Source organism: Triturus cristatus, chromosome 1_2 (assembly GCF_964204655.1).
Source record: "Triturus cristatus chromosome 1_2, aTriCri1.1, whole genome shotgun sequence".
NCBI lineage: Eukaryota > Metazoa > Chordata > Amphibia > Caudata > Salamandridae > Triturus > Triturus cristatus.
In genome coordinates, this window is record NC_140580.1 from 663,015,293 (window position 1) to 663,029,694 (window position 14,402).

General features: G+C 41.8%; 1 protein-coding gene across 2 annotated transcripts in view; it reads left to right on the forward strand.

Moving 5' to 3' along the window:
* Window positions 1-14,402, forward strand: part of PARG (poly(ADP-ribose) glycohydrolase) — a 722,753-nt gene that overhangs the window by 146,926 nt on the left and 561,425 nt on the right. For both annotated transcript variants that reach the window (XM_085608405.1, XM_085608413.1), the window contains exon 4: window positions 6,993-7,161. In XM_085608405.1, the coding sequence (XP_085464531.1) occupies window positions 6,993-7,161 (169 nt within the window). The remainder of the gene's footprint in view (window positions 1-6,992; window positions 7,162-14,402) is intronic.

Here is a 14,402-nt window from a genome sequence, read left to right on the forward strand (position 1 = left end):
CTGGACACAGCGTTCCCATGCCGAACATTGATGCAAATGTCGCAGGGAATAGCGTTCCCATGGACAACATGGATGCCATTATTCATGCAGTCAAAACTGCGAAAAGGCAGCAAGTGTTGCATTCTGCATGGATTTCCATAGACAGCAAGGGACCCGTTGCCATGTCGCATTTAGGCAGCACACCAGAAACAAGCAACTCGTCACCGGCCTTTTTCTTGAGTACATGTGCTGCGAGGCCTTACACACGACAGGAAAGCGCTACACAAACGCTGGTAAAATAACATGACCTAACAAATCTACAAGTTGGTATTCTGTAGAATACAGGCACAAAAATCTAAACCTAAAGAGACTGTCTTCCAAACTTAACACACTGCTACTTCATTAAAAGTATGACTCCTAGAAGTTAACTAAAACAATTAAAGCTCCTTATTTTCGATGCAAACTTAATCGTTTTTTGGAACAAACACCTTCACCTTGGTGAAAGGAAGAAAGGGTGCTTATAGGGCTAGCACACAAGCGATAGCATCAGCACGTGGCTTTTGTTCCCAAGTTTTAGGCATGACATCACAAGCAAGGGTTTGCCTGTGCTGCCTCCCATAAGCACCCTGCCAATAAACAGTATCACTTATAAAGGAACAGAGAAAAAAAAACACTCTTCACAGAGAAAGGGCCTGTTTTATATATTTTGCTTTCAGATTAGTTTCGTACAAAAAGAGGCCATAGAGGGTGGCGGAAGAAAGGCAAATGAATTTGTTGCACTTCCCTCTGCGTTTCATGTTCAGAGGACAAGTGGGTCTTTCCGTCTAAGTAGTGACCCATTCTGGATGGAAAATAAAACTCCAAAAACACATTCTGCACGCTTCAAGATAATTCCCAAAATACCACTGAAAACCAGCAGCTGAGTTGAGCTATAGGGGCCTTTGGACTAGAGGACAGTCTACACTCACGCCTTGACTTCTGACCCTGCGCCCCCTCCTCCATGCAAACTAACACTAGAGAGACAGGACATTCATTCCGTTAGGGAGGGAGTCATTCTGGTCCTTCACACCGAGAGGATCTTCCTAACTCTTTGTTTGGTGGGAGAGAGGGTCTCCGCTTATTTCCTCCACGGAAACAGGGCACGAGGAGGAAATCGGGCCTTATTTACAAGCACCTTGCGCCGCCGGCATGTTACTTTTTCCCATGTTGACAGTAGCGCACGGGCGGCACAAGAAGGGCCTTGTAAATAAGCCCCTAGTGCAAGAGAAGCTGCTGCGAGAGCACCCGGTTTCACTCATGAAAACATTTCTGGGGCATTTTGCGTCATATTTCTGTACATCAGTTGCCACCTTCAGCCCCACTGTGAATGTACATGTACAATTTTGCTAACACACCCAGGTGATGAACCGAATAGAAATGGCACTGTGCGAAAATACAATAATGTAACGTGCAGCGCAGACAAAAGCGAAGACTGTGGAAGAGAGTTCAGGGTGGTAAAAATGTCCCTCAATAAGGAGAGTTGGCATCAGTATATATTGCTTTTAAAACTGCACCTCCGACCGCGATTAACGATATCCATGGACGGAGCGGGAGCTTTCCGGAGGATGCAACTTTTGCTACATCACTCTTTAAATCCACTTTTCTCCCGGATTTCACCTAGCAAGAAGTATGTCATATAAATTTCAAGAACAGTAAAGGATACATGACCCGGATTCTGAGCGTGCACACCTTGTGAGCAATAAACCATGATTTAGAACTGCCCTGTGCCAGGCGAGTTTGGACAGTTTTGCCCCATACATGCTGCTCGGGAAGCTCTCGAACACACGAGGCCAGTCCGGTTCCTATGGTACCGGTCAGTGTTCTGAAAACAATCTCAGACAGTATTGGAAAGAGGTCCTTCGGTTCACCCTACTCGCACAAAGCAGGGGCTGGCATTCCTGGGATGCCGTGGCTCTGACTGGGGGAAGGAGGGGGCGACCAGATTAACAAAATAAGGACAAAATGCAAAGGCCTGTTTCAGAAGGAGCACTCGTGGAGGAAAGCGTGAAAAGGCTTTGCTCCTTTGGCCGGACAAACTCCCCCTGGCCAGCATGAAACAAATAAAGCCAACAAATAGAACGACATAAAATGTTAGCAACAAACCACAAAACCAATTGTAAGCAGCGGGCGGGCATTTCCAGAGAAGCTTTCAGAATGTCCCAAAGATGTATTTAGCAAACCAGACCGCTGCCTGGTGGCTTCCACCTAAAGCATTACTTGTTTCAATAAACACGTCTGAATGTCCTGACAGAATCAGATGTAATAAAGTGAAACTCTTCCGCGTGTTGAACACTTTATTTAATTTTAAAGAGACTTTACAATAGTTTTGTACGAGGCTTGTTGCATGATTAGAGAAAAGCCAGGTCCTTACCTCGGCTCTCCCTGTCAATCTGCCCACTTGTAATGAAAAGCTAGGTGAGATTCCTACGCCGTGTAAATCGTAAAAATGCAGTAAAATCCTGGGAAGCGAACCTGGCATGTTCCTAGAGCCTTCTTTCCTTTTCACTCCTCCTCATTCACTTCTTACAGAACAAAACCGCATCAGAAGTGGCTGCACCACTGCCCCTCCCCATTATGATGCCCTAAAACCTGCAAATATATTCATTCTCCTCACAACCACCGTTAGAGGCAGTTGCTTAGGTATGCAGGTCTTATGAGTACACAGTGTTGACACGGAAGTAGTAACTTAACTGTAAGTACATTTTTACTCAGATACTAGTCGTACATGCTGCTCACCTCCCCGCCCTGTGTCTCTCTGTAGTGGTCCACTCTGAGCGCCCCTCTGTCGGGGCTGCCTCCTCTCTTTGGGCAGGAATAGCGACCCTTGTCTGCATCCAGTGCTGGCCTGGCTGAGACGAAGCCCGAGTTTATCGGGATTCAACAGGCGAAGCAGAGCTTTGGGGCCACTACATTCTTCCGCTCCCTCGGAGTCCGGATCTTCTGAAGGGAAAGTGAAACCGGCCGAATTCTCTACACAGCCAGGGCCCGCCAGTATTTATCATAGTTACTTGTATTGCTTCAGAGAATGAAACGTAGGGGTAGCAACAACACCACGCAAAAGACAGGCAGTTCTGGACTTTTCTGTAGTTTGTCCAGGCATGTATAAATGGCCGCGGGGATCCTCAGGGAGGGCCAGGGTGTGTTACGAGCAGTTGTCGAAGTAGGGAAAAACAAGCGCTCGGCATTGCCTTGTCCTCCCCTGAAGGATCGCTGCCTTTGAAAGTTTGAAAGCCTCGCCTGCTAAAAGGTTTCTTATCTTTATGGGGCCATGTGTTTGGCCCCATAAAGATGAGAAACCTTTTACGCCAGCAGGAAGTCAGACGAGCCAGTCCAACTGGGACGGCTCTAAAACAGAAAAGTGTACGTCACTGGAAGCTCTTTTCCAATGCTTGGCCACCGTTTAGCATAAACGGTGACGCCAGCCAATGGAAAAGAGGGGTGGGGCTTAAAGGCCGCTAGTGAACGCTACCCAAAAACATAAAATCTCGCCAGCGAGACTGCGCATGTCTGCGCAGCCTACGCTAGCCGAGACCTAAGAAGGAACTGGCAAGTGCACATGTCTGCTGATATGATATAAAAATATTTATACAGCAACAGCATGCAAAGGTTTGTATTTAAACTGCTATAGAAGTGGATTCTGATCCTGTCACTAGGTAACAGTCATACCCCCTGGTCGAAAATGGGAAAGTGGCAAGATGTAAGAGTGACTCTTTCTCATTTGTTGGAAATTCCTTTTCTCTCTCATTGAATTGTTTGTTTTCGTTATGCACTGCATGTTAGGCAACGACATTTCTTAATTGTATCTTTCTCATTTGATCTTTAACAAGTAAGAATGCAAGGTTGTGTTACATCTCAGTTTCTCTTTTTAATTTTCTTAGAACCCTTATAATGTTGATTTGTGTACTCGCATAGTTCGAAAATGTCCAAAATTGTCAACCGTACAGCTAAAGTCCCTGATATTGCAGATGCTATCCAATACATCTTAGAGATCTCAATTGCTGTATTCCTGATATTCTGATCTGTATTTATTTATATTCACAGGTGCCATGGTAGTTATTAAATAGAAAAAATATGTAACATAAAGTGCCTTGGAGATCCAAATTTTAATCGGTGCTGTTTGGAGTTCAAGCACATAGGGATAATACTTAGAGGCCGGAACTTACTTCTTCTCGAAATTCTGAGAAATTGGAGTCAATTAAAAACAGATTTTTGCAACCCATTACATTTACCATAGTGAGGAAATGGATGTGTCTAATATTGTAATTCCTCCTAAAATATTTTATCTCCCGGTATTTTTTTCCTATTTCAATTCTCTGTTGCTTCTATTGTAAGGTAAATAAAGTAACAGTGAAAATAAGTTGGAAAGGTAAATTGCACTGAATTGCTTTGAAAAAATCACCAGATTTACAGTGTATTTGTGGTTGATCGTTGACAGATTTTCGGGATTATCATTGTTGCCTTATTTTCAGATAGTGTTCCTATTGGTTGTCAGGGAGTGAAACTAAACACATACATTTGCACGCTTATGGTTTTACTTTTGTGCGTTTATGGTTTAGAGTAGAACAAGATGTGTTTCTCTTAATTTAGCTCTCATGCTGTGCAATTCATTTTTATTTCAAGAAAGACGTTCTGTTGTTTAAAATGAAACTTTAAAACAAAATCTGTTAGTTTTGTGGTTTCACTTCAGCTGTAAATATAGCTCCAGTAGAACAGTGTTGGTCAGATGAAGGCAGTGGGTTTAGTAAAGCTTTATAGATGGTAATAACGCAGCTTATATCAGTGAGTTGAATATTGCCCACCTAGCTTGATCAAAGTATTTGACCATTTACCAAAACAAGATCTGATTGCTTAGAAAATAGTTAGACACAATTGTTGATTATATTGAACTCACTCTGGTAATCGCTGATCTGGAAGTGTTGAATACAGAATCTACAAATTGGGAGACAATATAAGAAAGATTTCAGACATTTATCCATTGCCCCATTGCTACAGTCAGATTATTTTATCCTCAGCAGATGCTTTTGGGCTAGAAGAATACAAACTATTCAATTATGTAAGTTCATCTGTTTGTTGGCATTTCCAGGTATTACTAGCATGCTCCCCATTATACAAAAAAGTCTGTTCCTAATGCACATGGAATCTCATGTACTAGTAAACAAAAATATTTACTGGTTAACTTATGAAGTACAGCAAAGAAACAAAGATGTAGATATGATTAGGCCTCAGTCGAGGTGGTCATGGATATTTTTATTAGGAGACAGATTTAATTTAGTAAATTAGCAGGAATTCCTGCTAATCTAAATTTGGTATTCTCTTTTAAATTACCCGAATAGAGAAGTCTGCCTGAATTCATCAGTTCATAGTTGAAGTTTTTTTTATTTTATTTTACAGTTTTTGCAGCATCTATTGCCTTTGTTCTATTTATCTTTTTCTGTTTGATACTGAAAATATTCTAGTTGTACTATTTGTTCAATTTTCCTTTTCTGATATCCACTCACTGTTGCCTTCTCTTAAGTTTTTTAAAAAAAATTAAAGATCTGAATTGTATTCTGTTCAATTTCATATACTATTTTGCACGTCATGTTTCCCTGGATTTTGTAGTTTGGAGACCTGCAATACATTTTTTTTTTTTTACTGAGTTTTATATAGCGCAAACTTGACTCGTATCGGAGCGCTTTACATAGCGCCAGTTGCGTTACATGAGGACACATTCATTTTGTTATTGAACTTAATGAAGTATGTATCTTAAATTAGATTTTATAAGTAGCACCAGATTGCAAGGCCCTATGAAGTATTAAAAATATTTCAGATCCATTTGTTCATTTTAGATGTACTTTTTAGTTGCTGAATCCCCACCAAGGAAGATCTTTCAGGTCTCTGAGAGTATGGGGGCTGTTTAAAGTATGGCATAGGATCCGAAAGGTCGGTGGAGGCCATATTTTTCTGTGCTGAAGATCTCCTGCCACATTTAGAGATAACCTCTGGGAGGTGGTGATCTCCGTCCCTGAAATGGAGCCGTCACACCAACAGCCCTGTCGGGGGCAGTGCTGCCTGACTGAGGGAGCATCAGATTTGGTTACTTTTTTGTTTGTTTTTCAAAGAGTAAAGTACTGAATCTAGAGTTTATTCTTGAATAACAAACAAATCCATGACGGAGTTCTCCCCCTTGCACATAGGGGTAGTTGATCAATTTCTGTGAGTAGTAGTGACTGACTGTTGCCCATCCTTAAATAGAGTGGGACAACGGCCACTATGACCGGACTTCTCTTTGGTGGTCGTTCCATCTAATCCAAAGTTTCCAATGATTGAGCTTGCGGAGGCTCCTCTACCAGAAATCCAGTGATTTTTCTGGGTTTTAAATTTATGGATAAATCACCACAGTTTGCCAGTCTCCCAGTTTTATTGGTTGAGGGACTATTTATGCATCAAATTCCTTTCAAGTGCTATTTTCCCTAGAAAAAGCATTGCATTTGTTAGTGTGAAAATTATTTTTGTATTGAGAGCAATTATTTTGTAGCTGAAACGCGAGTTAAACCAAATTAAGGTATTGTTTAATAAAGATTAAGCCTAAAGTAAATTTTGCAAATTTTTAGGCAGGGGTTTTATTCATAAAGAATTTCTTTATTCAATCTTAAAATTTGCTGGAAAGAGATAGCAGTTAAAATTATTTTAGGACTTCATATTTCATTTACGTGTTAAACACTTCACTTTGTACATGCTAATCCAGTTTAAATGTTTGGACTATTTTATGATTGTATATTGGTTGTTATTCAGATTATCGAACTTTAAATATTGCAAACATACCCTCACTGTGTATTAGTGTTAAACTTTCAGTTGTTGATGATGCTGATGTGCTAATGCTATATAAATGTGAAATATTTGGCTTGCAGAAAAGCCTCATAGAAACGTAAGTATTCACAAATGCTCCATAGACTGTCATCTATTTGCTTTTTCCTCTTGTCGTCCATGTACAGGAGAGAACACAAGAAGAAAGAAGAGAAGGTTCCCAAACACACACTACATTCTCAGCCACCGAGTGAGAAATGGCTGGGTACGCCGTTGGAGGACATGAGGCGAATGCCACTGTGCGCCATCAGACTCCCTCACTTGAAAGCCTCGTCCAGTCATACAGTTTGTGTCAGAGTAAGTTCTCATTAATTGAAAAAAGCAAAGGTTGTTTAGACTATAACATTTTGTATCAAATGATTGATTTTGACTTTCCCCAGTAGTGTTGGTAGTGATACCTAGGTTGCAACAAACTAGTTTGATCTATCTTAAGTTCACAACATTTAATATTTAGGCTGTAGGAAAGGTTGACACAAAATTGTTTTTCATTAATTAGTTAATGAGGACATGGCATGTACTGCATCCTATAATTAGCAGAGTACAGAACCTCAAAAGCATGCACAACAAGAATGCTGCCCTGTCTGAACTACAAGCCCAGACGTACGAGGAACTCTCCCTTGGTTACATATGCTGTATCTTTGTATATTTACTCTGCCTTTATTTAATGAGATTCTCCCTTTTCCTATTAGATTTTCCTTTTCACTCGATGCTCAATGCTTCCTTCTTCAAATTCTCTGGTGTACTGGCTGACATAGGATAGGGATCAGTATTTTGCACATAGAGGGTAATCTTGATAATTTCCGATGGATGAGGCCATGTCTGCTTTCAGGCCGCAACTGGTCCTCTTATCTCATTGGTCCATTTTCTAATAGGTCTGGAGGATGGTGCTGTTAATTTCCCCAGCTCCTGCACAAGTGCAGAATTGTCTCTTTGTATTGGTGTATTTAGCTAATTCCTTTCCTGCACGTTCCCCTGCTTGGAAACTTCACCTGACAGCTTTTCTGGGCCTCATTACACCATTAAATACAGTTCATTGTTGGCAAACTGATTCACCGGGGCCCCCTTTGGAGAGTCTGTTGAGTGCTTCAATCGGTTCCTGCATTTGATGCATTATTCATGGGCAGGGGAGCCTGAAGCATAGATGTACCGGCTGTGATTGCAATAGCCCTCTGACAGTACCGATAAGGTACACAAACTATTGCCTCCCTAGAGAGGTGCTACAGCCGAAAAACAGAACCGCTTTCTTGCCTCATACTCATCTGACGATTGAGCAAACACAATATTAAACCAAATTATTCCTCATGCCTAAACAGAGACATTCCTTGGTGGACATGGACTCCGATGACACATCACTTTTTTATCTGCCCAAGGCCATCCAATGGATGATAACTAGAGTAGGATGTTGGCTGGAAGGGCATCTTTTCAGTTCCTGATCTACTCCCTCCACTCCGTGATGTAGGCCTGATGGCATTCTTCCTCATTCTCCGTAAGAGGTGTGGCATGTGTGGTGACTCTGGGCAGGGCAAAAAAAAATCACTCTTCCATTCACATTGCCGAGTTGATTTTTGTAGGTCTGACTGCTTTTGGATTGCAGGTCCTGTACGTCCAGTAGTCTAATTGCCATGTTTGGGACTTTTCCAAATCCTGTCTTCTCTGAATGAACCCACTAGAACAGCAGGGCAAACACTGGGAGCCCGAAAAGTGCATGTGTGCAGCACTCCCTCCTATGCATAAAAGGCTTGTGTTTATCTTCATTTATAGTCACAGGTTGTCACTCAGTGTGTGGTTTATGAGATCTGTTAATGTGTATTGCGGATTACTGGATATATCCTTGAGACCAGAAAATATCTTCTCCAGTCTTGAGGTGACAATTAATAAATTAGGTACATTCTTCAAGTACTAGTTTTATTTCAGTTGAATTTAACCAATTGGACATACAGCCATGAAAACAGATCTGATACAAGTAAGGGGGTGTGGAATTGTTGATGCAAATTTCCATACACATGCTTTGCACAGATAAAATTAATTATTTCCCAAAAATAGGGACGTTTTCTTGACCTTCATTCTCCTATTTTTGTTAAACTGCTGCACTTTCCAAATAATAATCCTACCCAATGAATTTCATTCAGTCCCTTTTTTTCCAGCACCAGAATGCTTTACTGTCACACTGAATAAAAATATATTGCATCGACTTTAAGTTCAAGAACCTCTCAAGTCAACTGAATACTTTACCAGATCTGAATGTCTGACAACATTTGATAGATAGTTCGTTTTCTTATGAGGTTACGTTTGGTGGTCATCATGGGAACCCAACCATCGGTTCAAAATAGCCAGCTGGTAGATGTGTCTGGGGCACTTGAGATGAAACAACTGAATGTGGCCCCACGAAACTTGTTGTGAAAATAGTCTGTCTCGCCTGTGCACAATCCTGAAAGGGACATATGATGACTGATTCAAACACAGTCTCTTTTGCCTCATTAAGTGAAGCTACTCAAATCATTCAGACCATAGCTTACTAATGACTGTTTAAGTAGCTGGTCTGCAAAAGTGATGACTCATTCCTTTGATAAGCCCTTGCCAGCTGCTCTGCAATGAGGCTTAGGCGACCTTTCCCTGCTAAACAGGATAGAGGCCATTCGTTACAATATAAGCTGAACATGTAGCATACAAGAGATGCCTTTGATAATGTCAACAGAATAATTTAAGCAAGTGATTACACAGCAGGTGTGTTCAATTTGTCTTAACTTCTTAAGTACAGATCTGAAAAGACTTGCACAGACCATATGTCATGAATTTGCTAATTTGCTGCAAGTTCAAAGTGCTATCCTCACCAGAGTTACTCTGGGGAATCCAATGTACAGCCACATCCATTCTTGGCAGAAGAGATAACCATAACAAGACTGTAGTGGCTTCCTAGAGGGAGTATTGGGAAATTACACCAACTCTTGGATTTCCTTTTCTTTTAAGGCTAGACTGTTAAATTAACTAGGGTTTTCTTTAAATAATAGAAAAGGTAGTTCTCTTCATCCATGCTAGGTGGCATGTTTCATCATAGTGGCTTCCTTCACTAAGCCCAAAATGGTTAAAAGTGGGTTCATCCTGAGCAGTATTTGAAACTGATTTGTGGGTTATGTTAATGTCTGAGGATCGTCCATGAAAAAAGTTACATTGTATTAAGACAGGACCTTCTGGCCTATAAAAAGCTAAAAGCAAAATAAAGGAGTAGGGCGGTTGGTAATTAGTACGGTTCTATCCTCACTAACCTCCGGTGGTCAACATGTTTCGCCACTATCCCACTACTAAATGTATCACTGGGCTTTCTTCAGAACCTGTAGGAAACTCACACCTTAGTGTTTCTTACTTAGTGTGAAGAATAAAAAGTATGGAGAACAACTTATGAAGTGTGGGTGCTGAGGGGAGAAATACAGCATGCGCTGGTGGCAGGGATTTCAGTGAGGAACAGCACCTGGTGGAGAGAGCAGGAAAACAGATGCACTTCATTGAAAATGCTGACGAAAAAATAAAGGATTTCCCAGAATGGAAATAGTGGAAGGATAGTAGTTATAAAATCAAAAGGATGGTGAAGACACTATGCTGCAGGGAATTGAAACACACAAGACTAGGAAGGCAAGTCATGGAATAAGAGGGAAATAAATAAGACAGAATAAAAAGCCAACCAAGGCTAAGCAGGGGATCCAACGCCCACTCTTAAGTATTGGTATTTCCCACAACAGGTTTCAGGTTTTCGACAAAAGATAGCTAAAAGCTGGTTATAAACATGATTTAATAATGGCATTTGGTGGAAACTGAGACCGAACCACAACTACACAGTCTCTATTTTCAATTAGAATATATCTGTGATGCTGGCCTGAAAAATTCAGTGTTAGTGAAAGCTATATGCAGAGCAAAAAACAAACACTCAACACGCTTTTGCTATAATTTCTCTGTAGTTATAATTGATTTGATGAACTCCTAGGAATTATTTTTGATTTACTAATTGCTTTTCTAAATTTCAAGCAGACACATTAAAAGACACTAGACGCTTGACCGATTGAGCTCAGTTCCTCCTTGCATAACTTCTTTCAGATTGGCCAAGGAGGGCACAAGTATTTAGAGTGATCTAAAGATCCACAAGCATTTTTTTTACTGGAAAACTGAATTGTACCAAAGTTGGAATAAGGATGTGTTATAACCGGTGCTTTCTTTTCTGGGTGTGTGTAAATACATTCAGTAATTTTTGTGATATTTGTGCTCCAAAATGGTCACGCTGACTTTGAAGGGTTAATCTTTTTGACTGTCAGTTCACAAATTATCAGTAAATCGCGGTCTACAGATTTTGGCAAATAAAATATTAAATGTATTGTAATCTGATTGGACCTTTGAGGGTCTTCTCCCAACTACAATTTTGGTCGTCGGGGATCCTGGATGGAGATGCATGTCGGAGTGATGGGATTGGCTGTCCTTTACTAAGAAAATGTATCAAAAATTTGAGGATCTAGAATGACTCTTGTTGACAGTCTATAAGCCCCGGGTAGGTTAAGGGAATTGCTAAAGGGCAGATCCTACTCTCAAAATTCAAATACATATTTTGTGTTAAGAGATCAGAGATTAAAATGCGGGAAAGCATGACGAATGACATTTGGAACCGTAGAGCTCATTTGAGATCTCCAGATTTAAAAAGAAAACCATGACCTAAAAAAATGCCTTTTTCCCAGAGATCCCTGAGCTTGATCGAAGTCAGTGTGTATTATGTTCTTGGAGGTTAGAGACCAGGCATAGTGCATTTTGACAATCCTCAACCTGCATCCAAATCTCACTCAAAAGGTCAAAGGCTACACATAACTCGTTCGGCGGTACAAAGGCTGGATGCATTCAGTGGTCACAAGCCACCCCTTGTTCTCCAAGCCCACTGCTCACAAACAAAGGCAGATTGCACCTGGCTCTGAGGGCACGGGCACTGGACATGAGATCCGATTCCAGCCCCTGTTCTGGACCCAGATGCGGTTGTACACATCCAAAGGCCCAGTGGAGTGGGCTATTAATTTGGCCCACTATAAAAAAACACATATTTCATAGTTTTTTATGCTTTGTATTATAACCATAACATCAGGCATGTTCTCAGGGGCTTGCGGAATTCAGAGACAAGTGGGTTGTCCCTGGCCCAAAAAGCCTTACTGTACCTCAGGCTCACTAAATTACCTAGCAGTTATTATTTAAGAATTTGCCTTCAGGGTCTAGTGTACACTTTGTCTTTCTGAGATGCAGGTTAGAGGTCCTATACCGCACGACTGTTAATCAAGTACCATTACCCGTTAGTCATGCCATGGCTTGGTTGTGGCGACGGTAAACACCTGTGATAAAAAGAATACCAATTGTGCTGTACATCAATCATTATACACCCAGTTTTATGGGTCGGCAGTAGACAAAGATATCTAGTACAACTGTACGGGCCATCACAAATCTTCTGCACTGGAAAAGATAACAGCCTCATTCAGAATGGAAACATGAGAAGCAGAAAGTCACTCTGCTCTTGTGCCTAGGACATTCGACTCCAAAATAAGATATGTTATTTTCTTTATTGAGTTATACCAGCAAAAAAGTGAGACCACACAGCATGCATTCCACTGTGCCCACAGAACCTCCTGCTAATGGCTTATGACCTTGTGCCGTGCACACTGCGGAGTGACCCCCAGCCAAGCTATGGATCCAGTTCTCATGTCCCCATTACCCTCTGTGTACGTTTTTTAGGATTACGCACTGGGAAACGGATGGATATTGTGGAGTCTGGCCATACTCCTGACACTGCCCGTATCCCAGAAACATACTGCAAATGACCGTCAGCCTGTTCTCATCAAGTGCTGGATGCTTTCTGTGCCCTTTAGCCACATTCCGCACGCAGGCTTATTGCCACCAAAGCCAACTGCTCGCGACCTGTGATCGTGCACATGCAGCAGGCTCTGGAAGCAGGAAATGGCTTCCAGTCACGCCCTGACCCAAGCCCCTTGCTCTTACATTCCACTGCACATGGCCTGAGGGCTTTCATGTGTGGCATCTGGCTGTGCTTTACTATCGGCCACTTTGCAAGAGGTGTACATGGCCTTCAAGAACTGTGCATACAAAGATTAGCTCCAGGGCCCTACAATGCAAAGATCTTTTTAGTAGTTTGCTTTTAACTTTTCAGTTTTTACAGTTTTAGCGCAGTTTGTAAACTGCATTTTTGCTCTCGAACCTTCCAATTAATACACCGTTTCTCACCCTGATTCCCTTCTCTTGGCCTTTATGGACCTTACTTCGGCTTTCTAACGGATTAAGTGGAACAAACTGTGGGGCATTCTTCTGGGGATGGGGGCCGACCCTAATATTGTTTATTATTTGTGGGACCTTCATACCCATACTACTTTAAACTGAAAGAGGAGTTAGGCAAGGATGTATTCTGGCCCTTTTTTTTATTTATCCTTTATTAGGTCGAGCCTAGCGCAGCGCGCATGCGCTGCTCTAGGAGATGACCTTTAGGAATCGGTCTGCACATTTCAAGCACTCGTGCTTGTGCTGGCATCCACCTTGCAGGAGCGAGCTGCGGCGCGCAGGGCACATCTGTTTGTAATTAGCGTGGCCGCGCTTGTTTACATTTGCCTTGTTTTTTCCAGCGAGTCCACATCTGTCTACTCAAATGTACTGCAGTGGTACAGTTATTCCTTGTTCCCACTAGGTGGCTGTAAAAGATAAGTGATGGCCGTGTCGCCCGACACTGAATTTATTCTTGTTACGCTTTGCTTCAAGAGGAGCGGATGGTGGCAGGATAATGAGACCGTCGTTTATAAATGGACTTTGTGTTTTCACCTTTAATATCTATGAATGTTCTAACTTTGTCTAGGCTATTTATATTGCTGCTGCTGGTCATTACTCTGCTTGCGCCTTCCATTAGTTTACCATTATCTTAATTATAAACCTAATGCAATGTTGGCCCGTGATCCTGGCTGCTGATTTGCTGCTCCGGCTGGGATTTGTGGTCGGCAGACACTTGCCCAGCTAACAAGACAACTTGAAGTTTTCCGCTGCTTTTTCAATTTTTTAAAAATAAAGAAATCCTTAAATATAGGATTGTCTCTTTAAAATGTCTAAAGTCGGATACCTCTTGTACGCAAGGCATAGCTGTTATTTCTAATCTATAACCACCGCGCACCCATCCCACTAAAACGGGGGCAGAGAAAACTTGCAATTAATAGTGTGTTTCGACTTAGAGTTTTTAGCGGGTACTCCATTAGCAACACCATAAAATGCACGGTACTTGTAGCCACGCTGCGACGTATAGGAAAGGAGTGAAAAGAAAATGGACAAAAATGTGCTCCAAACACATCATACCCCTCTGCCCCCAAATTATGCTTTTCTCTGTACTGCAGCCCCGAATACACAAGATTCCCAATAATACTACAAATAGGGGCCAGCGTCGATCTCCTATTTACAGGCCAACCACCTGGGTGCCGGACCACCCCAGAAGAGTTCACCCCTTCCTGCCCCATGTCTGTCACTCCCGCTCC